This window comes from Acomys russatus, chromosome 13 (genome assembly GCF_903995435.1).
Source record: "Acomys russatus chromosome 13, mAcoRus1.1, whole genome shotgun sequence".
Lineage (NCBI taxonomy): Eukaryota > Metazoa > Chordata > Mammalia > Rodentia > Muridae > Acomys > Acomys russatus.
This window is the reverse complement of record NC_067149.1, coordinates 41250356-41275846: the sequence shown is the minus strand read 5'-3', so window position 1 is coordinate 41275846 and position 25491 is coordinate 41250356. Positions and strand designations below refer to the sequence as shown.

Here is a 25491-nt window from a genome sequence, read left to right as displayed (position 1 = left end):
AGACTATCTAGATACACAAGATGAGCATGGAATGGGGAGGTGGATTAAGAACCCATCCCTTTATTTTTAGAAAGAAGGCCAAAGTCTGGGAGAGGTGATGGGGCATCTGAGCAAGGCAGTGGCTTCCAATTTGGTCAACAGTAATGCCCTATGGTAAGACTAGCAGTGCCTCAAAGTATCAAGGGCCTGCTGTCAAGATCGTTCGTGCAGCTTGAGTGACAATGAAGTACTATGGTAGACTGAGCAGACTCCAAGTCTCTCAAAAAGGAGGCAAGTCCCCTGTTCTTCCCACAGTGACAAAATGTGAGGCATAGACAAAAAGTAGCTAACCCAAGGGAGGTGGACAGGATGAAAGCTATTTCCCTGGCCTGACAGAGTCCCAGAGTTAGATGGAACAGTCCAGACAGGCAATAATCAGTTCATCTATTTTATCACACAAGGTTCAAGCACACCTTCCAAAGAGAAAGCCACCTAAAAGAACCCACTGGTAAGTGCTGGACTACACATCCTAATCCTTCTGGACCACGAATAGGGTTCTCCTCACAGTAAAGCCTGGGCCAGCACCACCTCCAGGGTCTGAAAGTGACTCCACCTTTACAAGGTATACCACAGAGACCAGAACAAAGCTACCAATTTAGATCATACACTACTCAAACAAATGGAGGCTCCTAAAATACAAGCAGGACACAAAAAGCAGCCAAGGGAGAGAGAGGTCATCTCACCTAGACTCTAGAGTACTTGCTCAGCATTTGCAATCCAACAGGACCAAAATCCCCAGTGAGCTTTGGGGAATGGCAGCATGAGTGGGGATACAGGGAGTCTGAGAAGTGTAAAAGGACGAAAATATCCCTAGTCTGGTGTTTTATGAAATAAGACACAAAAGGGCCCCAGATACTCAGCTGTCATAGGGGCAGACTTCCTACTGTTGGGTTCATCTACTCTAAGAAGGCCTCTTTCTTTAGTCCTCATAGGGCACACCACAACATATCCGTGGGATAACAAAGATAGGCACCTTGGAGACACAGAACCAGTGGCAACCACAGAAAAGAAATGTAAGGTGTCACCTGAGCGAAGGCTGCAGAGAATGCCCAGACCTCCCTCAGGAAACTCCTTTCATGATAGAGAAGCAGGGACCAGATTACATATCCACATGTGCTCAGATAAAGAGGTGACTTTATTTAGACTGCAGGGAAGCCCAGGTCAAGGACCAGGGATCCAGAACTGGCCATCTCACTGCACTCTGTGTCACAAATGGTTTTGTTCACTCACTACCCTGGGTCCTTGTAGCCAGCAAGCAAAACTACCCCTCACCCCAAATCCATTCCACAGCACCCACCCACCCAGCAACTAGCAGGTGAGTCTTGTGATGAGGTTCCAAGGCAACATCCCATCCTGGTTTGCTGAGTTTTACAGGATCTCCAACACATCCTTCACCCTGGACACAGGCAGATGGAACCTGTCCTATACTATCAGGCCACTGGTCATCCTAGAGGGTTTAAAAGAGAAAAGAAAGTTCCAAGTTGAAGCTCAACAAACCAGGTTTAATACCAACCCTAAACTTATGGACTGTGCATATTTGAGAAGATGTGCATGCTGCAGAAGGCATACAGAAATTCTGTGGAATTGGTTCTCTTTCCACCTTTATTCACATGCTAGGGATCAACTCAGTTCAGCAGGCTTGCACAGTAAGTGCTTTTTACCCACTGAGCCATCTCACTGGCCTATGATTTACTTTCCCTATCAGGTGAATCTAAACGATCACATGTAAGAAGCAGGCAATCTCCTTACAAAATATATAAATCTCAACATTTAATTAAGTTTAAGATCTTCTATTCAACTGTACTGATAACTTTCCTTGGCCACATGCAGCCCACAGGCTGTGGACTAGACATGACAATTAGTAGTTTACACCATAAAACAGCCAAAGACTCCCATGGCTGACTGCTAAGAAACATGGGGCTCTTATGACCTTTGTGAGAAGATGCCTGCTCATGCTCCCTGCTCAAAGACTGTAGAGGCGACTGGTGTTCTCTCTGAGGACCGACAGAGTTCGGGAAAGTGACTCTTCTTTGACCCTGGCAATCTCTCGAACTGTGTGCAAGGCCAGGCCTGGATGGGCGTACTGACAAAGACTTCTCGGCACCTGGAAAACAGCAAGCATTCACATCATTGCTGTGCCTTCTAAACATTATCTGTCACATAGAATGTCCCCCATCCCATCCCCAGCAAGGACCTCTTTGGGGCTGCCCTGTAGAGACCCCTTTACCTGCAGGTGCAGGGAGAGTCCTAGTCATGGGGGGCTCTGGGTGAGCAGGGTCCCACGCTTCCATGGACTACCCTCTACAGGGTAGGGCTTTGCACTGCCTGGAAGAGAGTGGTTACCCTTCAGCTTCTCAGCCCCCAGGACTTTTGGTTCTACAGAGTAACAACAGGGAGACACCTATATTGCACAACAGGGTGGACCAGGAGGTCACTGGGACTCGGGCCCAGCCATCCTCCCACCCACATGACTCAGTGCCTCAGGTTGGTCTGAAGACAGTCCTACCTGGCGAGGAAGGAAGTAGGGTGCATCTGTTTCCACAATGATCCTCTCCAATGGGATCTGTCTAAGGGCATCCCGGGCCTCCCAGGCAGAGGAGTAGGTCAGCACTGCTGTGAAGCCCACCGACATGTTAGGGAAGTACTTCAACAACGGCTCAATGACTGAGTAGCTGCCAGTGAAGCAGTGCCTGTGGGAGAACATGGTTCAGGGTTTGCTCCCAGGCCTCAGCACCAACCCCTAGCTGCCTCCAGGCCTGCAGCCCTCATTAGTGGAACCTAGAAAAGAAAAGGTTGCACCCAAGCAGACTACAGAGCAAGCTGAGGAAAAAGCCAGTCGAAACACAGCTGGCATAAGATTCAAATACTGAACACCACCCATCCCACCTTCACCCCAAAATCTGGGCAGCCTCTAACATGACTACAACCATGGCACAGGCTGGAAACATGTGGGAGAGGAGATTAGCAGAAATAAAGACTAGCCCTCAAGTTACAACTACAATATGGAACCATCATGCCTGTGCTGGTTGGGTTTCAAACCTGGGGCCTCTAACTCTAACCCTGTTAGTATACAGGCAATTTCATTGGCCTTTCTCAGGGACCCTGCAACAGCTTACATAATCACCTGCTACACCAGGCGTGTGCAGAGGATAAAAAGAGCCTGCCAGCCACCCCAGATTTCTCTCCCTGCAGTTCCTCTCCTTTGCACATGCATTTTCGCTCTCTGCTTACCCATCCCCTCCTCTCACCATCTGTATGGCAACTTCGAGACCAGTGAACCCACCACCAATAAGCCTGCTTTTTTATTTTTAACTGAGCCTGAATTGGTTTATTTCATTGGCGAAGAAAACCCATTATCTTGGAGGAGTTGAGCCTAAAAATTCCTTTCCCCCCAATCTTTCTTTCCACCTGAGTCAATCAACTTTGGACTAGTTGAGTAATCCTTTATCCTTTCACAGCCATACTTTTTTCTGGGTATAGATCCCACAGGATCCTTGCCAAACCTGTTCTGATAAAGATGATCTTTGTTCTGGGGAGACTTTGAACACAGAGACATCTGACCCAAGGCTACCCCAACACTCCCAATGTATGACCCCAGGATACCTCACAGGATGCTGTGTGCTAAGTCTTTGGTCTCCAGCACAGGTTGGGAAAATGGGCACCACAAGTTCTGAACCCCTGTCGCCAGACACCCTGGGGGTGGCCTGCTGTGAAATTTTCCAAATTGGGACTGTCTCAGGCCTTGTGCTCCAAAACACCTGATTTTCCTTTGTTCTGTGTCCTAGCCTCAGTAACTAGTTTAAATGGCCACCAGTGGGCACTCTAGGACTTGGCATCCTCGGTGATCCTGAAAATTCCTGCAAGTATGCAGGCAATTGGTCTGAACTCACTGAGTCTAAGTTTTTGGGGACCTGTGCTCTCATCCCTCCACTCTGTAGCCAGCATTCTAAGGCTCAGGCTCAAGTCCTACTGGCAGGGACAGTCATACCAGCAGACCCCTTGCCTCCAAAGGACTTGGATCCCAAACCCTTTATCTGGTGCACTGAAACACAAACTTATCTGTTCCCACCCCAGCAGCTGCTCAAATGATCCAACTACATCTGAGGTATGTATGGATCACTTGTCTACAAATTCAATTCCAAATTACAGAGTCCAATTCTTTAGCCCGTGTCCTACATTGCACTGGCACTCACAAGCGACCTACATGGACCAAGTCATTGGCCTTCTACAGCTGTCCTGTGCTAAGCTAAATGTGCCCTCTCTCTTCCTTTATGTATTCAATTTTTTAATTTTGTTTTTGATTTTTTTGAGATGGGGTCTCTCTGTATAGCCTTGCTGTTTTGGACTCACTTCGTAGATCAGGCTGGCCTCAAACTCACAGCGATCAGCCAGCCTCTGCTTCCCGAGTGCTGGGATTAAAGGCATGCACCACCACACCTGGCATGGACTCAAATTTTATTACAACACTTTGACCCCATTCAAAAGCCAGAAATTGGCACACTGACTTCTAAATATTCACTGCTACGGACAAATGATTTCCAAATATCTTATATCTTAAACTTGCTCTGTGCTACACTTAAAATTCTACTTTCCCACTCTTAAAAATCTTTTATCTCTGATTTGTTTGCACTCGGCTCTCTAGAAAGGAAGGAAGGAAGAAAATTTAGGATTACACTAGAAACTCATCTAAGGATTTATAAGTTGCTCATTAGGTAGGTATGGTTTAAAAATCTATATAAACTGCAACAATATTTGGCTTTAAACAAAATACTTATAATAAATCTATATGAGTGTGTGTGTATATATATACATATATATGTGTGTGTGTGTGTAATTCAACTCTTGTTTAGGGCATATATGTGTGTATACAACTCAGATTCAACTTCCTGTGTGTATATGTAACTTGGAGTTAACCCTATGTGTATTATGTACATGTAACTTGGATGCAACTCTTTAAAAGTAGATAGATTTACTAGGAAAATGAATGTTTTTAAACAGCAACCATATCGGCCACATGGCTTGCAACATGCCATATGACTTTACCATCTTAAGATGAACACATGGTATAAAGCAACAATTATAAAACTTCTTAGTCCTAATGAACTCTCTGTTCATTACTGTATCTCTTTTTAGACTAAGAAAACAAGTCTCAAATATTTTACATTAGTATGGGCTTTTGTGTGATGATGATAAAAAATTCAGCTATATTTGCTACAACATAATATATATGTGATTCAAGTCTAACTTACAATATATATGATGAAATTTTAAGGTTATAAAGATCTATTCAAATTAACAAAAGCTAATTAAAGATGTATGTCTAACTACTGTGTCTCTGCTCAACACCAAGCTGCTAGAAATCTAGGTAACAACGTATGTTTGAAGTACAAGGTATGTTTAATAGTCAAGATCTATAAACTCCTAAGGTCTGGTGAGTTTCACAGTTTATTTTGCTTATTTGTCTCTTAACCCTTAGCTGTTTGGATAAACTAAACCACATAAACAAAACAAAACTGCAATACTCTACAATAGTGTGTCTGGTCCCCAAGGAAAGTCCTTTACCCAAAGTTGGACTGTTAGACAAAAGCCCTAATTTCCTCAGGAGTTTGATGTTCCTACTTGCTAAAATGGGAGTCATTCTCTTTATCTCTGGCAGGAGGAACTTGTGACCCTTCCATTAACATAATATAACAATCCATTAGCCTATCTCCAAGGGAAAGCTCCCTGGTTCTAGAAATGCTAGGTTAAGGTCAATGCTGGCCACTAGGCTCTCTCAGTCCCTGTTCACAAGCCTTACCCCAGCTCACAAGCCCCCTTTTCTCAGACAGCCTTGGCAATTTAGAATAAACTTTCTCCATTTTCACCCAATGAATGACTATTTTGTATTTTTTGACTGTGCCCATTTTCTGGAGCAGTAAGGTTGCCAGTCTCTATGGACTGTATCTATGACTAAGTTTTATTTTGAGCTAGGTGTGGTGGTGCACACCTTTAATCTGCAGGCAGATCACTGTGAGTTCGAGGCCAGCCTGGTCTACAAAGCAATTCCAGGACAGCCAAGGCTACACAGAGAAACTCTGTCTCCCAAAAAAAAAAAAAAAAAAAAAAAAAAAAAAAAATTGATGCTATACTAAAAGAGCTACAATTCAAAGATTGGGGGAGGGTATAAACGATGTTTAATGTTTATTGTGGGAAAGAAGGAAGGGGAGAGTAAAAGAATAAAAGTAAAGATTGCTATTTTTACCGCTCAAACTAAACAGGGATAAAGCTGCAAAATCCTAATCTTTTATATAGGCTATTAACTAGCCATTAAGGATAATTAAGAAATACCAAGTAAATTCTTAATTTAGTTAAAAATTCTTAATTTTTAAAAAAAAAAACCCTTCCCCCGCTCCGCAGACAGGGTTTCTCTGTATATCTTTCACTGTCCTGGACTCACTTAAGTAGTGCAGGCTGGCCTCTAACTCATAGAGATCCACCTGCTTCTGCCTCCAGAGTCTAAGATTAAAAGCGTAGGCCACCATGCTGGGCTTCTCATTTAATTCTTAAATTAAGAGATGCAAAATAATTATAAATGATCAAACCCTTTAATAGGTTCAGAATTATATTTGTAGCCATGCTAAGAACTGACGCTAATTACAGAAATAAGCCTTTTACATTTTCAAAGTAGAAACAAGTAAGGCTTGTCTATTTAGATATACTTTAGATAGAGAGTCAGTCCTCATAAACACTTCAGAGATCTGCAAAATAAGGCATTTAAAATGGTTTGGTTTTTTTTTTTTTTTTTTTTTTTTTTAAGTTTTTCATGATAGAGACATCAGCTCCTGGCAGCACCCCTATCTCCTCCAAAGATGATGGGCACAGAAGAATCTCCACCTGGAGCTTGCTTTAAATGTGGCAAAGTTGGCTATTAGGCTATATAGATTGCCCTTTGCCTCAACTACTGACAACACACTGTCCAAACTGACAGCATACTGAGAAGCTGATTGCCTAACTTTGCCTGGACTAGGTGGAAGAGTCCCTCCAAAATTCCTGCATCACAGGAAAGTCTTTGGGCCTGGCAGCCGAAGATGTATGCCCCACTGACCAGAGAAACCTTGGGTGACTCTGTCCAGTTAGCAGATAAGTCTGTCATTTTTAATAGATTTAGAAACTTCTTGCTCTGCCCTTCCTGTTTACTAAGGTAAAATTTATCCTTCTCGGTCTCTGATGGGTTTAAAGACTAGACTAGTACAAGATTTATCAATTTAATAGCAGCAACCAGATTTCAACTGCCTTTTTGGTCATCTTCATGTGTAAAACTCCATCCACAAGCCTCACTCTCCTAGAGCTGCTACTACTAGGTCCAGACAGTTTACCTTGTTTCCAACCTCATGAAACAGGTTTCAAAGTAACTTTTTACTATTCCCTCATTTAAAGAAACTGGTTTTACAATGACTGCTCCCAGTAATCAACCACCTGTGTCTCATGATGACTAGGACCAAAAAGATGTAAAGTTTATGTAAGGTCTGAGAATTCAGAAGCTTAAGTTGTAAGGATCTAAGAAAGTGTTTTATGATCTAAGATGGTTTAAGGTTTGGATAAATGCAAGGTTGGGAGACATAAAAACTTAAAAAATGATAAGAAAGTGATTTAGGATATATAAGAAATGATAAATGCTTCAGAGTCTTTTCCCTTGCTATGCTACTATTTTATTAAGAATTCAAAAATTCACAGTTTAAAAAAAAAAAATTCACAGTTTTGACACTGAATAAGGGCGTTCTAATACCATAGTCATAGCTTAGGATTTTATATTTCCTTTGGTTGTCTTATAAGTATAGACTTTAAAAAGTGCTTCTCATTGTGCTAAATTTATACACATCTATTCTTCTGAATAGAGAGAAGCCTCTCTTTCATGGTTTGAAGTCATACTAAAAATCAAGATCAAGTGAACTTTTGCCCCTTCTGCTCCACAAAAGGCTTGCTGTCCCTGAGCTCACGTGTGCATGCTTTTAACGCAAAACTGTTTCCCAAGCTTCTACTAAAACACAAAGGTATAAGTCTATTGCATTCTATACGTAGGTTTCAATACAGATTACAGACAATGGTGATGCTAACATGTCTGAAACTTATCTCTTGTAAACTTAAAATTATTCTTGTAAGCTTAAGAGAATGGGCTCTCATGGGTCAAATGGACTCTAGGTAAGTACCCGTCAAGCATCCTAAGGCTCCTCACTACTGCCGACTTCAGAGGATGGGACTCCCCCCAACCCCAATTACAAAGAACATGTTCCTAAAAGTCTCAAATGTACACAGAAAAAAAATGTCCCCCAAATTCCTTAACTTAACCTTCTGCTCCTAATATATATCTGTCCTAGCAGATTTCCAACCAGTTAAAGACTGCAAACTGCTCCAACTGCTGTCTTCACATCCCTAGCCCAAGATGGTCCTGAAGAACTTGGACACAGCCTGTTCTTCCTGGACCAGGACAACAATCCAGCTTTTTGGGTTCCCAATAATGATGTCTCAATATCAGCAGGAAGTAGTCATAGACAATTCATCACTCCTTATTCATTTATTAGCAACAAAAGACTGGATGTTGGGTTTCAAACCCTGGACCCCTTATCCTAGCCCTGTTAGTGTAAAGGCAATTCCACTGGCCTGCTCTCAGGGACCTAGCAACTGTTTGTTATTACCTGCCACTGCCAGGTGCACCAGATGTGTGCTGCAGATTAAAGGGCTCACCAGCAACCCCAGATCTCTCATTCTCCCTGTATTCCTCTCCTCTTGCACGCCTTCATCTCTTCCCTCCCTCCCTCTCTCTGTCTCTCTGTCTTTCTCTTTCCCCCTCTATCTTCCTGTCTGCATGGCAATTTCCCTGGTCTTGTTCTCTGAGACCAGTAAACATGCCTAAGAGCTGGCCCCAATAAACCTGCTTTTATATTTTTTAAATTAATTTTTCAGATTACATCTCAATGCTTTTATATTTTTAATTCAGCTTGAATTGGTGTATTTCATCAATGGAGAAAACCTATTACCTGTGTTGTCAGATGTACTAAAAAACAAATGGCCAAATGAAAATAACGGGGAGTGTATCACAGGTGGAAAAAGAAAATTTTTTTCTTTTTTCTTTCTTTTTTTAAAAGACAGGGTCTCTACACAGCCCTGGCTGTCCTGGAACTCACTATGTAGACCAGGCTAGACCAGCCTTGAACTCACAGAGATCCACCTGTTTCTGCTTCTCAAATGCTAGGATTAAGAATTTTCTACTTAAATGTGATAGTTCATGTTCTTAGGCAACAAATACTGTCAATTCATCTGCAACTCAGGGCTTCCTGCAGCCACAACTCCCCATCAAGCTGTCTTAGCTTTCATCCAGCTGTCTCTTTAAAGACAGCCCTTGTTAAAGCCCTGAAAACCCAACTAACCATTTCTCCAACAGCATCTCAGCCAATGCTTCAGTGGGTGGCAGCATAATGGCTGAAAGCCCAGCCCTCCTGCTATCTGACAAGACCTAGATTTGGTTCCAGCCACCCTGAATTCTGTTCATCCCTCTGGCCAGCTAAAGCACATCTCCGGACCATTTCTAGTCAGGCTACAGGGCAGCTACCTGGGTTCTCTCTATATGTATGTCCACCTCTGCACTGCACTCTGCATACTGAAGCCAATAGTGGCCGTTGTCCATCTTTCACGACACCTCAATGGCATATCCAGAGGAGGAGCCATGCTTGGTACACACAGTGTAGGAAAAATGGGAGCTTCCTAGACTAAGATTGTGGTTGCCACTGAGGTAAAACACAACCAGGACCTTTAACTGGACAAATGGGAGTTTTCAATCAGGTGTGGTGGTGCCTACCTATAATCCCAGCAGATGGGGGTCAGAAGCAAGAGGATCGAGAATTCAAGGTAATCTTTGGCTATATATCTGAAGTCTGGCCTGGGCTAACATGAGACCCTATCACAAAACAAAGAGCTTTCAAAAACAAGTAAGGAAAGAAATGTAAGATTCTCTGTATCCTGAGCTACTGAACCCTACAGCAGCCTCTCCCACATCTGAGACCAAGAAGCCCTTTCCAGCTCACTTGTGATTAAAAGGCATTAAACTGTTAGAAGGTCATTGCTAAGCCAGGTGTAGTGGCACACGCCTTTAATCCCAGCACTTGGGAGGCATAGGCAAGTGGATCTCTCTGAGTTTAAGGCCAGCTTGGTCTACAAAGCAAGCTCCAGGACAGTACAGCCAAGGCTACACAGAGAAACCTTGTCTCAACCCCCTCCCCTGCAAAAAAAGTCACTGCTGTATGAACAAAGTCAAGTACCACAAGTTTCAAGTGGTTCTACTTAGTGTTTGATCCCTTTAAAAATATACTAGGAAGCCAGGTGTGGTGGCACACCTTATAAGCCCAGAATTCTAGAGGTTGAGGCAAGAGATGGTATCTATTGACTTCCAGGCTAACATAGGGTTTCAAGACCCTGTCTCATAGCTCCCAATTTTTTTCTTTTTTTTTTTCTTCCAAATTTTTCTTAAATGTATTATGTGGGAAGAGGTAGAAACAATGTAAATAAAGGATGAAAATCTAAAAACAAAACAAAAAAAAAACTTCAAGTTACTTTAAAAAATGTAATAAGGGCTAAAATCACAAAAGGTCTCATAAACCACCCAAATAGAATAATTGCTTTCCTTGAGTTTCATCTGCAGCTAGTACAGGAGTGCCATGTGCCCACTGAAACTGCAGCTCCTAACCTATGGATCTTGTAGTCAGAGGGCACAAATTTTTTCATGATGTCCAACAGATCTTCATCAGCTTCACGGCAGTGAATGACCAAGGGCTTCTTCAGAGACACAGCCAGCTGCAGCTGCCTCTCAAACACCTGAGAGAAAACAAAGTGATAGCATCTGATTAGTGGGCCTCTGTCACCTCTAGGTACTTCTGCTGTCTCTAATTCTTTGCTTCTAAACTATGCAACAGAAGTGTGAACTCAGCTACCACCTTCCAATCCTTCCTACACTGCAGAGTCCTCAAAGCCTGCAATCCTCACTGGTTCCCTGAGATACTATGGGCAGCAGTAACCCAGAGCTAGAGAACACCAGTGCCCAAGTTTGCTTCCCTGAACATCTGGCAATGAACATTGTGCAAGGGTGCAGAGGCAGAGATCTAAAATGTATAATACCAAGTTGCTGTCCTTCAGCTCAACACCTCACCTATACTTTCAGGAGGTAAACTTCTAGATGTTTCTCTATGCAAGAGTTGTACACTCACACAACTCTCCAACAAAGTGTCTAAGTCTGAGGGTTCACAGTTCCTGAATGTCCTTCTAAGTAAGTACCTGTGGATCTACTTCATTCTGTAAAACTGGTAAAATGTGCAGTTAATAATGCAAGCAAACAAGTAAAGCTAAACCTCACCTCTGCTCTACCATGGCCAGAGTTAGAATAAATAGCACCAGAATTTTTCCAGCAAGTTGCCTCGCCTAACACATAATACTTCCATAAGCAGTTTTTTAACATGGAACACAGCTCATGTTTGCATCTTCAACATCAATACAACACACTTTTGATAATATCCACTTAGGAATGACATTTGCAATTCTAAAGCATATGTCAAATCATCTCAAAATGAGGGGACAGGCCAAAATCAATTCTGATGTAGCTTTTAGCTTTTTTTTTAGCGATTTATTTTTATTTCATATGCATTGGTGTATTGCCTGCAAGCACATCTGTATAAGGGTGTCAGATCCTGTAACTAGAACAACAGACAGTTGTAAGCTGCTATATGGGTGCTGGGAATTGAACCAAGGTCCTCTGAAAGAGCATCCAGTGCAGTTCACTGCTAAACCATCTCCTCCAGCCCACTTTTAACATTTTAAAAAATTATTGCATCTTAGTTGAGTGTGGTAGAGCATGCCTTTAATCTGAGAACTGGGGAGGCAGAGATAGGTGGATGACTGTGAGTTCGAGGCCAGGGTTTCTCTGTATAGTCATGAATGTCTGTCCTACACTTACTTTGTAGACCAGGCTGTAGACCAGGCTGGCCTCGAACTCAAAGCGATCTGCCTGGCTCTACCTTCCCAGTGCTGGGATTAAAGGTGTGCGCCACTACGCCAGGTGCCTATTTTCTTTTTTTGTTTTTTTGGGTGTTTTTTTTTCTTTTGTTTTGTTTTTTTTGAGACAAGGTTTCTCTGTGTAGCCTTGGCTGTCCTGAACTCCCTTTGTAGACCAAGCTAGCCTCGAACTCAGTGATCCGCCTGCCTCTACTTGCCGAGTGCTGGGATTAAAGGCATGTGCCACCACGACCGGCCCTATTTTCTTTTCTTAAGATTGTTGCAGAGGGAAAAAAAAAATTGTTGCAGAACATCTGCCCAAGGACCTGGATTCTAGCCCACTGCAGGAGGAGGGAGGAGGTATACACATTTTCTTGAGTCTTTGACAGGTAATTTTAAGACAAGCCACCAATTGTGCCTTGAAACTTACCAAGAGATCTAACATTAAATATACAATAGCTGGACGCAAACATCCAAATTTTAAAAACACTAAGAGTAAAAATTCCCAATGCTCTGATCATCAGCTGGTGTCATTTCAGGGATTGCAGACTTAACCTGACTCTCCTAAGGGAGCCAGGCCTTTCTTGCATCCTTATTAACTCAGTAATTCATTCCAGGTGAACACAAAAAGAGGCACAGATGCCCAGGGTTCAATGAGCTGGTTGGGGACAGACTGCATTCTTCTAAGAATGAAGAAAGATCCTGATCCTCTTAATGGTTCATCTGTGCAACGCACTCATGAATAGCTAGGACCTAATCCTAAAAGTTAGTTTTTTGTTTTGGTTTTTGGTTTTTCGAGACAGGGTTTCTCTGTATAATAGCCCTGGCTACTTTGGAACTCTCTTGAGACCAGGCTGGCCTCAAACTCAGAGATATGCCTGCCTCTGCCACCAGACTGCTGGGATTGAAGGCGTGGGCCACCATGCCTGGCTAAAGTTAAATAGTTACATCTATGACCACACAGATTAAAAACAAGAGAACTACTCTACTCATTTTTTTCCTCTATTGTTTCAATCCTTCAAAAAATATCAGATAAAACTAAGCCTCATTTCAGCTCCCAACAGCTACTCACCCCTCCTGTGTACTATGCATCAGATCCAGAAGCCAAGCATGGCCCATGCTAAGTTCTTAAGCACTCACTCTGGAAGGTCTGACTCCTCCCAATACTGCTAGACACAATCCTTCCCTCAAAGTAAGACTTTCAGCCAGTGCAAGCAGGTTGCTTACTGGTCACTATTCACTTTACAAGGTGTCTAATTTAAGATTCACGTCAGAAACACAGCAGTCACTTCGTCTTGCCAGCTTAGCACCCTCCATGTTGAAAGAAATAATCTAAGCCTCTAAGTGCATGCAGGCGTGTGTTCTGCCCTTCTCCAGCCAGCAATCTACTTCCTGACTCATCTTTCATCTTGAGTCCCATCTCAGTAAATCAAGTAACAGCCGGGAGACCAGTGGCCAAGCTCAGCTCAAGCAGAACGACCCTGAGACTCTAGATGTGATCTGAGCCCCCTCATAATCAAAGGATTTAGGTACTGTCAAGTCCTTTTAGCAGGATTCCTGGCAACAAATAGGTATCAGTAAACATCCACTGTACAACTCTGTGACATTCCAGTGAGAAGCTCCCTGAACACCTCTTCCCTTGGAACACCTAACCTGCGCCACAGGGATTATCTCACTTAGGGTTTTGTCAGTTTGACATAAGTTACGGTCATCTGTGTCAGAAAACAAAACAAAAAGTAGTAGTTTCAAAACATGCAGCTGGAGAGGTGGCTCAGCAGGTAGGTCAATGTCCTATTCTTCCTAAGGACCTGAGTTCATCTCCCAGAAACCGTATCAAGCAGCTCACAGATACCTGGGACTCCACCAGGGGCTCTAACACCCTCTTCAGGCCTTCACATACCCACCCACATATGGACACATGCACATCACTAAAATTAAAATGGATCTTTAAAAACAGTTGTTCCAAGAAGGGCCAGGAAGATGGACCAGTGAATAAAAGCACTTGCCACCAAACCTGACAACTGAGTTCAATCCCCAGGACCCACACTGTGGAAAGAGAAAACCAACTCCTCTAGCCTTCACTCACCAAGGCACATGTGCATGCACATGAACACACATATATAACTATGTAGATAAATGTGATTTTTTTTAAAGTCTCAAAATGGGACAGGCAGTGGTGCACACATCTTTAATCCCAGCACATGGGATGCAGAGGCAGGTGAATCTCCGAATTCAAAGACAGCCTGGTCTACAGAGCTAGTTCCAGGACTGCCAGGGCTACACAAAGAAACCAACCCTGTGTCAAAAAAACCAAAAACCAGCTAGGCGTGGTAGCACACGCCTTTAATCCCAGCACTGGGGAGGCAGAGGCAGGCGGATCCCTGTGAGTTTGAGGCCAACCTGGTCTACAAAGTGACTCCAAGACAGCGAAGGCTACACAGAGAAACTCTGTCTCAAAAAAACAAAGCACTCTAAAAACAAAAACAAAAAAGCCGAATAAACAAACTGTCTCTTCTCCATCTTACTTTTGTAAAACTGCTAATGGAGTCAGATGTGGTGGCACATGCCTTTAAACATATCACTAGAGCAGAGGCAAGAGATCTCTGAGTTCTAGGCTAGCTAGGATTACAAAGGGAAATGCTATGGTATGTGTCTCTGTGGCAGAGCACATTCCTAACATTTGCAAAAATACTGGATTTAATCTTTAACAATGTAAATTTGCAAACCAAACCCTACACTAAAAGATAATAGTCTGTAAATTAGGCATGGTGGCAAGGGTTTTATAATCCTAGCACTGTAGAGGCTGAGGCAAAAGAATGACAATTTCAAGGCCCACATTAAAAAAACAAAAAACAAAAAAACAGGGCTCTGGTGGTACAGGCCTTGAACGCCAGCACCTGGGAGGCAGAGGGAGTTGGACCTCTAAATTCAAGGCCAGCCTAGTCTACAGAGCAGGGCTACACCAAGAAACCCTATCTGGGAGAAAAAAAAAAAAAAAACCAAAGTTTTGAAAAACAGTTGAAGAATGGCATCCAGAACAGCCTTACTGGGAAGTTCAATCACTAAGAGAACGCTGAAGGAAAGCAGACTAGAGGCAGTACCTGGTGCTGCTCGGGAACTGGTGTGGTGCACTTGTGAGAGTAGTCCAGGCCCATCTCCCCAAATGCTACAGCCTTGGGGTGCCGTAAGGCATGCAAAAGCTTCCTTTCTTGACTCTCATTATAGTAGCGTGCAAAATGAGGGTGACAGCCAAAGGCTCCCCAAACCAGATCTTCTTTCAGGAGTTCCTCCCAAAGGCCATCCGTCAGTGTCCTTGGATCACAGAAGTCAGAGATGCAGCCCTGAAATTCCTTAGGGAAGGAGCTACTATAAATCTTTCTGAACTTTGTAAAGGTTCCCTTGAAAGAAAGCTTGGAGTAGAGCATGTCCAGGTGACAGTGAGTATCAATGAAGCCCTCCTCCAGGCTCAGCTCCCGGTGGCTCCTTGGCAAAGAGCCGGATTTGTGTTCTCTGGTGTGGCGAGGTGGTGTCTCCTCTCGGAATGTCCTTTTCCCCTTCACCTCTTCCTTCTCCTCTGTGCTTCTGGAGAACTGGAGAGAGTGGGAATTCTGGGACCTACCTTCCTGGGCAATGTCCAGGCCTTTGGAGATGCTCTGGGTGCTCACTGTGGACTTAGAGGAGTGAACACTCAGAAGATCCTGGCTGCTCTTCCCAGCCTGTGCTGAGTCATGGCTGCTGGATTCCACCAATGGATAACCAGGGGGCTTATGGCTGCTAGTCCAGTAGCTGGCATAGTCACACCATGGGCTACTATACAAATGAGGAGGGTACATAACATAGTCAGTGGGGAAGGAAGAAGATTCTGGAACTGTTGAGTATTTCAGTGAGACAGGTTCCTCTTGGGAGAACTTCACAGTGGCCAGCTCATCCACATCCGACCAGTCACTCCCTGAAGAGGAATGCTCAATAACCACCTCTCTGTCTGTGTGCTGCAGAGAAGAAAAACAAGTTAGCCTCCTATGGAAAGCCCTCCGTCATCCTATGCTGTGGCTCCAGAATGGTCTCTCCCCTCCAGAAGTCACGCTGGCCTTACTCCCATTCTGAAGTTACACCAGAGAATGTGAGTTTAACCTAACCATGTGATTTAGAGGCAAGGCCTTTGCAACGCAATCAGATTCAGAAAAAAGCATCAATGCGGAACCTGATGATACTCGGGGTTCAATGCAGAATTTCTCCGGACTCTCTTAAAACTAGATGTTAACTGGGTTTCCAGATGCTTCTCAATAGGTGTGAGAGGATTCAACACATACAGTTTTGGTTTTTGGCTTTTTGTTTTGTTTTTTCGAGACAGGGTTTCTCTGTGTAACAGCCTTGGCTGTCCTGGACTCGCTCTGTAGACCAGGCTGGCCTCGAACTCACAGTGATCCGCCTGCCTCCACCTCCCGAGTGCTGGGATTAAAGGCGCGCGCCACCACTGCCCCGTAACACATACAGTTTTTGAACCAAGTTCTCAAGAGAAAAGATGTGCATGTACATTTCCTTTTCTCTCATTTGCTTTCTTTTTCCCTTTTCCCCCAAGACAGGATTTCTCTGTGTGGCCTTGGCTGTCCTGGTCACTGTAGAGCAGGCTGGCCTCAAACTCAAGAGATCCACCTGCCTCTGCCTCTCTGAGTGCTAGGACTAAAGGTGTGCACCACCACATCTGGCTATGTTAGTCTTTTTCAATACAAACAAACCTACACCCCTACCACATTTAATAGAATTTTCAAAGTATTTGTTAAAAAGCTAATCTGAAGTTTATTAATAACTGAAAGGAATGGCAGAAGAGAGGCACTAATTCCCTGGAGTCCATATTAAATAAAGTATTGCTCTTAATACTATCCTCTGAGGAGCTAGGAGTTAGTGTTAGAGGTAACAGGTAATGTTCATGCCTGTATTGCTAGAGCCCTGAGTTTGATCTCATCATGGTGGTAAAACAGGCCAGGAGCGGGGAATGATACCAAGAATAGTACCATCTATATCCCTTAGGATGAAACTAGAAAGAATAAATGCCAAACATATGCAACTATGAGAATTCAAAACTCAAAACCCAAATGAAAAATTTGGTGTGTGCTCAATTACCTTTTGAATATCTTCATGAGAGTCAGAGTTATCAAAAAATTCTAGGGCTGGAGAGGGTTTGTCAATGACTGTCCTTCGGTCACCAAGCAGCTCCTCATTAGTTTTCTTCACAGAATCTATAATCACTCTTCTGTCACAGAAGCTGCTCCTGTCCAGTATAGACTGCTCTTTCTCCACTCTGACCTTTATATGTGACTCCTCTTTTTGAGGTACAGTGACTGTAACCTTTCCAGCTGGTCCTTCAACACTTTTCACCAGTTCTTCCCGGCTCCTGGCTGGTCGGTCCACACTTCTGGCCGGCCCTTCCTCGCTCCTGGCTGGTCCTTCAATGCTCCTCGCCAACCCTTCCCCACTCTTGACCAAGGGTCCTTCCCTGCTCCTAGCTGGTCCTTCCACCTTCCTGATTGGTCCTTCCTGGATGGGATATTCTCCCAGATTTGCCTTCCCCTGAGTGGTGGTAGCCTCTCCCTTCCTCTTGGGCATCGACTTCCCCAGGATACTCTGGATGGCCTTCAGGTAGATCACTGTTGAGCCCTGGTCTCGAAGCCTGTCCCTCTTCCTTTTCTGAAACGTGTTGGGTTCCTCCATAGCATCATTCTTACCCTCAGCTTCAGTTGCAAATTCAGAGTTCGTAGAGTGACAAGAATTATCCTTAGAATCAACCTGGAATTTAAAAAGAAACTTTCAAAGGTTTGTTCTAATAGCAATTTCCTATCTGCAGCACTTAGTCAACTACAAGTCATGAATGGTTCCGTCAGCACAAGGGAAAGTGAATGTAGGGAAGGTAAGACTCTCCCAATCAGGAGTTTCTCTCCACTCCACTGGAGAAAGCTAACAGAATAAGGCTGACTTAAAATTCACTCCAAAGGGCTGGGCGTGGTGGCGCACATCTTTAATACCAGCACTTGGGAGGCAGACGCAGGCAGATGGCTGTGAGTTCTACGCCAGCCTAGCCTACAAAGCGATTCCAGGAGAGCCAGGGCTATTACACAAAGAAATCCTGTCTCAAAACAAACAAACAAATTCACTTCAAAGTGCATCATGGCCATCCTCTTACCATATTGGGTAGGAAGCATGAGGACGATAAACAACAGTACAGTTGCACTACACTGCGAGGTGGGAAGCACTGACACACTTCAAAATAGACAAAATAACAGTTTAATGTTTTCTCACTAGAACTAGCCCGGTCCCATTATAAAAATCAGGAAACCTTAGACCCTGACAAGGGGAAGGAATGGTCCAAGGAGCCCAAGTCTCCCAGTCCTAAGTGAGTTCTGCCCCTATAGCCTAATCTTCCTTCAAATCTTTTAACTCTTTACCCAAAGTATAACCCTGCTGTTAAGAGGATACTCTCCCAAAGATGACATAAGGGTGCACCAAGTCATTCCCACTCCCCAGTTCCAGAAACATAGGTAAGACAACCCCATTCTCATTTCTGTATCCACTCACTCCAAGAGTCCACAGGGGATAAACTAGACTATGATTTGTTTGTGTTAACACGCAGGTCCACCCTTAGCCTAGCATGGTAGGCAATGGGACAAACTTCCCTAGCTGTAAACTACAATATCCGTGAACCCAGGGCATTCTATGCTCACTACAACTTGAATATTTATATTAAGTCCCTCTCAAAGTAAATATACTCATTGAGGACATAGTGTCACACACCTACAATCACAGAACTAGGCTAAGGCCGGAGGATCTCTGTGAATCTTGAAACATCCTGGATAACATATTGACTTCCATGTAAGTCTAGATTATATATTAAAAATTGATCTAAAAAGCTGGACTTCGTGGCACACACCTATAGTCCCAGCACTCTGCAGGGCAGAGGCAGGCAAATCACTGTGAGTTTGAGGCCATCCTGGTCTATAAATCAAGTCCAGGACAGCCAAGGCTACACAAAGAAACCTGTCTCAAAAAACTTAAAAAAAAAAAAAAAATCTCAAAATAAAAATCAGAACCAGTGAGATGAGTCACCAACCTAAAGTTACTTCCCACTAAGCCTAATGATATTAATTCAATTTCCAGTACCCACATGGTGGAAGGAGAGCCCAATTCCTAGAAGTTGTTCTTTGACTTCCACAAATGTGCTATACACATGCACACACACAAAATAACTGCAATTTAAATAAGTAAATAAACAAATAAGCAAGCTCAGAAAAAAATGTACATATTCCTGGATACACCACATGCTCTGGTTGCAGAACATCAAGAAATGAAGCTGTAACTCTCCTCTCTGCTGGCTAGCTTACAGAATGCCAACGGGGCTAGTCCTGCTGTCAGTGGCCTTAGCATGCTGTGGACCCAGAACACTACACACCCTTGATCTGTTAAGCAAGGTACGCCCACTAGTGTTAACAGAGAGGTACTACTATTAATCAATTTCTGGTTACTTTCTTTTATTCTCCTGGCTCAATTGTTGTCTGGGAGGCTTTCTGCCGCCTCCTGCTAACCTAGGCCTAGTCCTGGAAGCTTCTAGCCTCCATACAATCTAACCTAGGCCTAGAATGTTTTCAGCCTGAGACTTACTGCTTAACGAACTCACCCTTACTTGTTCTTTCTGAGCTCTGGGCTGGCTGGTTCAACCCAGCTGTTCTGGCTTAACCGCTTCTCCCAGCTGACTCATTTAATCTGGCTTCTCCTTCGGCCTACAATTGTCTTGCCTGGCCTCAAACTAACTCGGCAATCTGCTCTAATCTTCTGGCTTCTTCTCATTTTCTGGTTTGTTCCTCATTCCTGAGTTCTCTCTCTGCAACCGATCTCTCCATTACTGTCCCAGTAAAACTGCTCCTTAAGTATCCTATTTTGTCAAATCTTCTCTGATTTGTTACTCTTTCTGCCACTCAATTAGACATCACTTTCAAACATGAGTGCTTCCTTCTACTAACTATCTTTACCTTTGTTTGGGATTAAAGGCATGTACCACCACACCAGGACCTAACCTTTTCTTTACCTGATACTTGCTCTATACCAGGATAGCCTTGAACTCGGATCCCTTTGCCTCTGTCTCCTGGATTAAAGGTGTGTTTACATTCTAGCTGGATCACACAGACTTAGAAGGTCTTTGGATGTGAACTCTTGCCAGCTCCATCACATAGACCTAGAAGGTCTTTGGATGTGATCTCTTACAAGAACAGCCATGTTCTGAATTAACATTTCTCTACAAGAACCAACTCCTAAAAGCCTAAAAGTTGTCTTCTGACTCCCACCCAAACACTGTGGGGTGGACACACACACAATTAAAAAAATAAAAATGGAACCGGGCATGGTGGCACAAACCTTTAATCCCAGCAGAGGCAGGTGGATCCCTGTGAGTTCGAGGCCAAGTCTACAAAGTGAGTCTAGGACAGCCAAGGCTACACAGAAAAACCCTGTCTCAAAAAACAAAAATAAAACCCCTACGCAGATCTAGCCAATGGTCCGAACATTCTCCACAGTTGAGTGGAGAGTGGGATATGACTTTCACACAAACTCTGGGGCCTCATATTTGACCATGTCCCCTGGAGGGGAAGACCTGGTGGTACTCAGAGGAAGGATAGCGGGTTACCAAGAAGAGACTTGATACCCTATGAGCATATACAGGGGGAGGAAATCCCCCCTCAGGAACAGTCATGGGGAGGGGAATAATGGGAATAATGGGAAAATGGGAGGGAGGGAAGAATGGGAGGATACAAGGGATGGGATAAACATTGAGATGTAACAAGAATAAATTAAATAAATAAATAAATAAATAAATATAGATGTACTAAGCAAACTCTTAGGGACAACAAGCTGGACAGTAACAAGAGTATTTTTCTACAGTTCTGAGAATCTAAGGGGCAGAGCGGGTGTTAGTTTAGTGGTAGAGGGCTTGTGTGAAATCCCATGTTCCATTCCAAACAAGGTAAAAAGAAAAACTTTATAAATATTTAAAATAAACTTTCTGGTTGGGAGATGATTTAATTTTAGAAGGAGGTGGAGACAAGTGGAGTCCTAGTTTGTTGGCTACCTAGCCTAGCGTGAAACCAGCAAGTTGGATTAAGTACTGCCAAGCAAACAAGTTTGATTGCCCAGGACAGACATGGCAGGCAGAGAACCAACTTACAAAAGTTGTCCTCTTATCACCACATGAATGCTTCCCATACACACAAATAAACATTTTAAACAACTTTCTTTTAGATTTACTTAATGTACATGAATGTTTTGCCTCCATGCATGTCTGTACACCACTTCCATGGAGGCCAGAAGAAGGAATCAGATTCCCTGAAACTGAAGTTACAGACAGATGTTAACTGCCATGTGGGTGCTGAGAATTGAACCTCTGGAAGAGCAGTCAGTGAGTGTTCTTAACCACTGAACCATCTCTTCAAGCCCAATAAATGTTATAAGGAACACTTGAAGAAGGAGGAAGAAGAAGATGACACCAAGTATGGTGGGCACATTAGATTGGAGAATCAGGAGTTCAAGGCCAAATTCAGCTGTAAGACCCTCAATAAATAAATAAATAAAGTAAGAGTCAACTTCAGACTTAATAACAAAAGGACTAAGTGAGGTAGGCATCAAGACTGTCTATTAACCAGGAGCTGGGAATGTAACTCAGTGACTGAGCACTTGCCTAGCATATCGATGTCCTGAGCCAATCCCAGCAAGGAGTAAGTAGAATAAAATGTTCCTTTTGAACATCTTCCTTTGAACATTCTGTGCCCCAATCCTGAGAGCTCTGAGCTGAAAGTTGGGTGCACAAAGCCAAGTGTGCACCTGTGGAAGTCAAAGCAGGCAGAGCTGGGAAGGACAGAGAGTAAGTTCTGAGACGGCCTTGGGAAAATGTTTTCAACAATGCTCCTCAGCTATGCCAGCTCACAACACCTGAGACTCAAACAAAGTCGCACATATCTGGTAAGCAAGGAAGAAAGGCCTACACTTCCTGAGGTCATGGGACCATCTCTCCAGTCCTCTGATCACACAGTGCCTTAGAAACTGGCTCTGTGACCCAAAAGAATGCTAGGCATACAATACCAGTACTGATTGTTAAGTATCAAAGGAGACCCCAGTGGCCTTCATGAAAGATAGGGCCAGGCTAGTATTCAACTCAGATTAGAGGTCATACCTTCAATTAATCGGCAATCAGCAGCATAACCTGAGAATGAAAATTCCTGCCCCTAACACTGGGGTTCTCTGTGTTAGTGATGCTTAATGTAATCATCTCTACCTGGATGGCCTAGTAACAGAACTAAGTTGTATGAGCAAAGGCTCTGTTTACCTGACTTACATCTGAGCCATAGTCAGTACTGCTCTGCCAAAGACAACATTCCAACTTAGAAAACCTCCACTTGCTCTCCAGAGCTCAGGCTATAAAGTCTATATTGAGAAAACATGGTACATGGGTTGAAGATTAACTCAGCTGTAGAGCATGTGATTAGAAAACAAACAGTTGCCAGGTGTGGTGGCGCATCAGGAGACAGACGACAGACGCAGGAGGGTCTCTGTGAGTTCAAGGCTAGCCTGGTCTACAAACTGGTCCAAGACAGCCAGGGCTATTACTCAGAGAAACCTTGTCCCGAAAAACCAAAGAAAGGAAGAAAGGAAGAAAGGAAGGGAGGAAGGAAGGGAGGGAGGGAGGGAGGGAGGGAAAGAAAGCAAACAGTTGGGGCTGGAGAGATGGCTCAGCAGTTACCAGCACTGGTGGCTCTTTCAGAGGACTCAGGTTCAATTCCCAGTACCCACATGGCAGCTCATAACTGTGTGTAAGTCTGGTTCCATGGGATCTGACACCCTCACACATGCAGGCAAAAGACTGATGGACATGAAATAAAAAATAAATAAACTTTATGTTTGTCTGTTTTTGGTTATTCAAGACAGGGTTTCTCTGTGTAGCCTTGGCTGTCTTAGACTCACTTTGTAGACCAGGCTGATCTAGAACTCACAAAGATCTCCTTGTCTCTGCCTCCCAGAGTGCTGGGATTACAGGCATGCACCACCACACCCAGCTAAATTTTTATTTTTAATTTTAAATTTTTTTGGTTTTTCTAGACAGTGTTTCTCTGTGTAGCCTTGGCTGTCCTAGACTCACTTTGTAGACCAGGCTGGTCTCGAACTCAAAGGGATCTGCCTCCCCAGTGCTGGGATTAAAGGCGTACACCACCATGCCTGACCCTAAATTTTTTTTTAAAAAAAGAAAACACTTATCCAAAGAGCTAAGTTAAAAAGCCAAGACTCAGCTTCACTTATGAAAAGTGAAATGTAGTGATACATGCCTGTACCTCCAACACTCAGGAGACCAGAGGACTAGGAGTTCAAGGTCATCCTTGGCTATATACGGAGTTCAACCTAGACTAAGTGAGCCTATCTCAAAAAGAAACCATCAGGAAAAGATTTTTAAACTCCTTTTCTTTACAGACTGTCTTTATTGTTCTCCCTAAGGGCAACTCATCATTCCCCCAAAATGATACTTTCTCTACACTCTCTTCTACATGCACAATAAATGTCCACTAGATCTTTGTTACAGTTTCGGATGAACCCCACCCTGCCTGGCACAAAGCAGCCCTCCATAAATCCACTCAAAACCTGAAATGGATCTGCTCTTAGAAGCACTCTTCAGTCTGCTTCAAAAGCTTACCATGGGGAACTAAACTTGAGTTGATCTCCAACAATAACTACTAAGAAACTAAGAAGCCACGCACGAGCTATAGTGGCATATGCTTTTAAACCAGGCAGAGACAAGCAGGTATCTACACCTTGGTCTACATAAAGAGACCCTGTCTCAAAAATCCAAAACCCTGTAACCAAACCACCCAAAGAGAATGTCGACATGCCAGAATGCACAGCTTTAGTGAAAAGCCTCAATGAGTCCAGTTCCTGAGCTGAGAAACAGAGTAGTTCTAAGTACAAAGAAATTTTTTTTAATTTTATTTTTAATTAATAGTATATGTATGCAGGTAAATGCACATGTAGGTGCCCATGGAGGCCAGAGGAAAGGGATCCTGGAAGCTGGAATTACAGGTGATTGTGAGCCACGTGACCTGGGCTCAGAACTTTGGTCCTCCTGCAAAAGCAAGCTCTGCCATCTCTCCAGTACCAAGGGCAAATTCTTTAAACTGATCAAACTCTACATCCTCTTTCCTAGGCACTATCCCACCTTCCACTGTGGTGATCCTCCAGCCCCAGTGTTCACTTATAATCACCTGAAGTTTGCAGAGATCCCGCCCCGCCCTCTCTAATCACTCTCAATGGGATAGCAGGCCACAAGCGTTGTCAAGCTTTCCTAGTAGTTCCAGATGTCCTCAAGTTTGAAAACTCCCTCTACACTGAGCTCCATCCCCGACAATCCACCCCCCCAAGACACACACACAGGGCCTTACATACACAAAAAGATCTTTTTTATTCACCTCCCACCTCTCAAGCCACGTGAAAGGAATCTCACCATTTGCTAGATTGTGGGCGCCACCTACCTTAATGCTGCAAGCCTCCTTCCGGAGAGAAGCCATTTCTTCTAGGGAGGAATGGGCGGGGCGCAGGGGGGACCCCTTGGACGTAAAAAACTTGCGAGGGTTCGGAATCAGGAAGCCAGGGGAGCCGGCCCCGCCCGCACCTGAGCCAGAAGAGAGAGAAGACGACGAAGAGGAAGAGGAGGTACGGCGGCGGCCTGAGCTCCAAGAGGTGCGGGCCACATCGTCCCCCCGCCGGGCTTTTGGACGCTGGGGGCTGCTGGCCCCTAGAGAACGCGACGTCGTACACCTGCGACCTGGCCGGCTGGAGGGGGCCACATTGCCGGGCTCCCGGGGGCGGCTGCGCTTGCTGGGACACCCTTCCGACGTGCTGCCCCAGTGGTACTTGACCTTGCGCCTCTCCGACGCCATGGGCACCTGCCAGGGACAGAGAGACAAGGATTGCAGCACCGGCCTTCGCGGCTGCTCACCCCACGCCACCGGGAAGCCACCCGGGGCAACCGCGGGGAGCGGCCCCACTGACCTTTCCCGTTCCTGTCGTCTGCCCATCCCAGTGCTGCGGGCTTCAGGGACGCCACAGCGCTCCGAGACGAGCCTCCGGGCCGAGCCCCCCACGACGCGCTGCCGAGGTCCCCAAGCGCTACTGTCAACACCGCGCCACTCCCAAGACGTCGAGGGACTTCCGGCGCGGCGCGGCGCGGCGGTCAACCTTCCGAGGCCCCTCGCGGGGGGGGGTCCCAGCGCGTGCGAAGCCGCCCTATGGGCTGCACGCGCCCTCAGGCCCGGAACGCCAAGGGCGGGCCGCGGGCGGGGTGGCCCCTCGGCTCCCGCCGCCCCGTCCCGCCCTGGGCCTAAGGGAACCTCTAGCCTCCGGAGCCGCGCGCCGGAAGCC

At 44.6% G+C, this 25491-nt stretch overlaps 1 protein-coding gene across 2 annotated transcripts; it reads right to left on the bottom strand.

Moving 5' to 3' along the window:
- Positions 1–905: 905 nt before the first annotated feature.
- Positions 906–25286, bottom strand: Tatdn2 (TatD DNase domain containing 2). 2 transcript variants are annotated; one of them, XM_051155094.1, is made up of 8 exons: positions 25123–25286; positions 24603–25016; positions 17176–17838; positions 15156–16043; positions 10757–10884; positions 2546–2729; positions 1970–2143; positions 906–1486 (listed from the first exon to the last, which is right to left on the bottom strand). In XM_051155094.1, the coding sequence occupies exons 2-7, from the start codon at positions 25008–25010 to the stop codon at positions 2003–2005; spliced, it is 2412 nt and encodes an 803-aa protein (XP_051011051.1). In that variant the 5' UTR covers positions 25011–25016; positions 25123–25286; the 3' UTR covers positions 906–1486; positions 1970–2002. The 2 variants fall into 2 exon arrangements, 1 of the variants encoding a protein (XP_051011051.1); XR_007831642.1 differs by lacking the exon at positions 906–1486 and adding an exon at positions 2267–2364 and having other exon boundaries at positions 1995–2143.
- Positions 25287–25491: the final 205 nt, after the last annotated feature.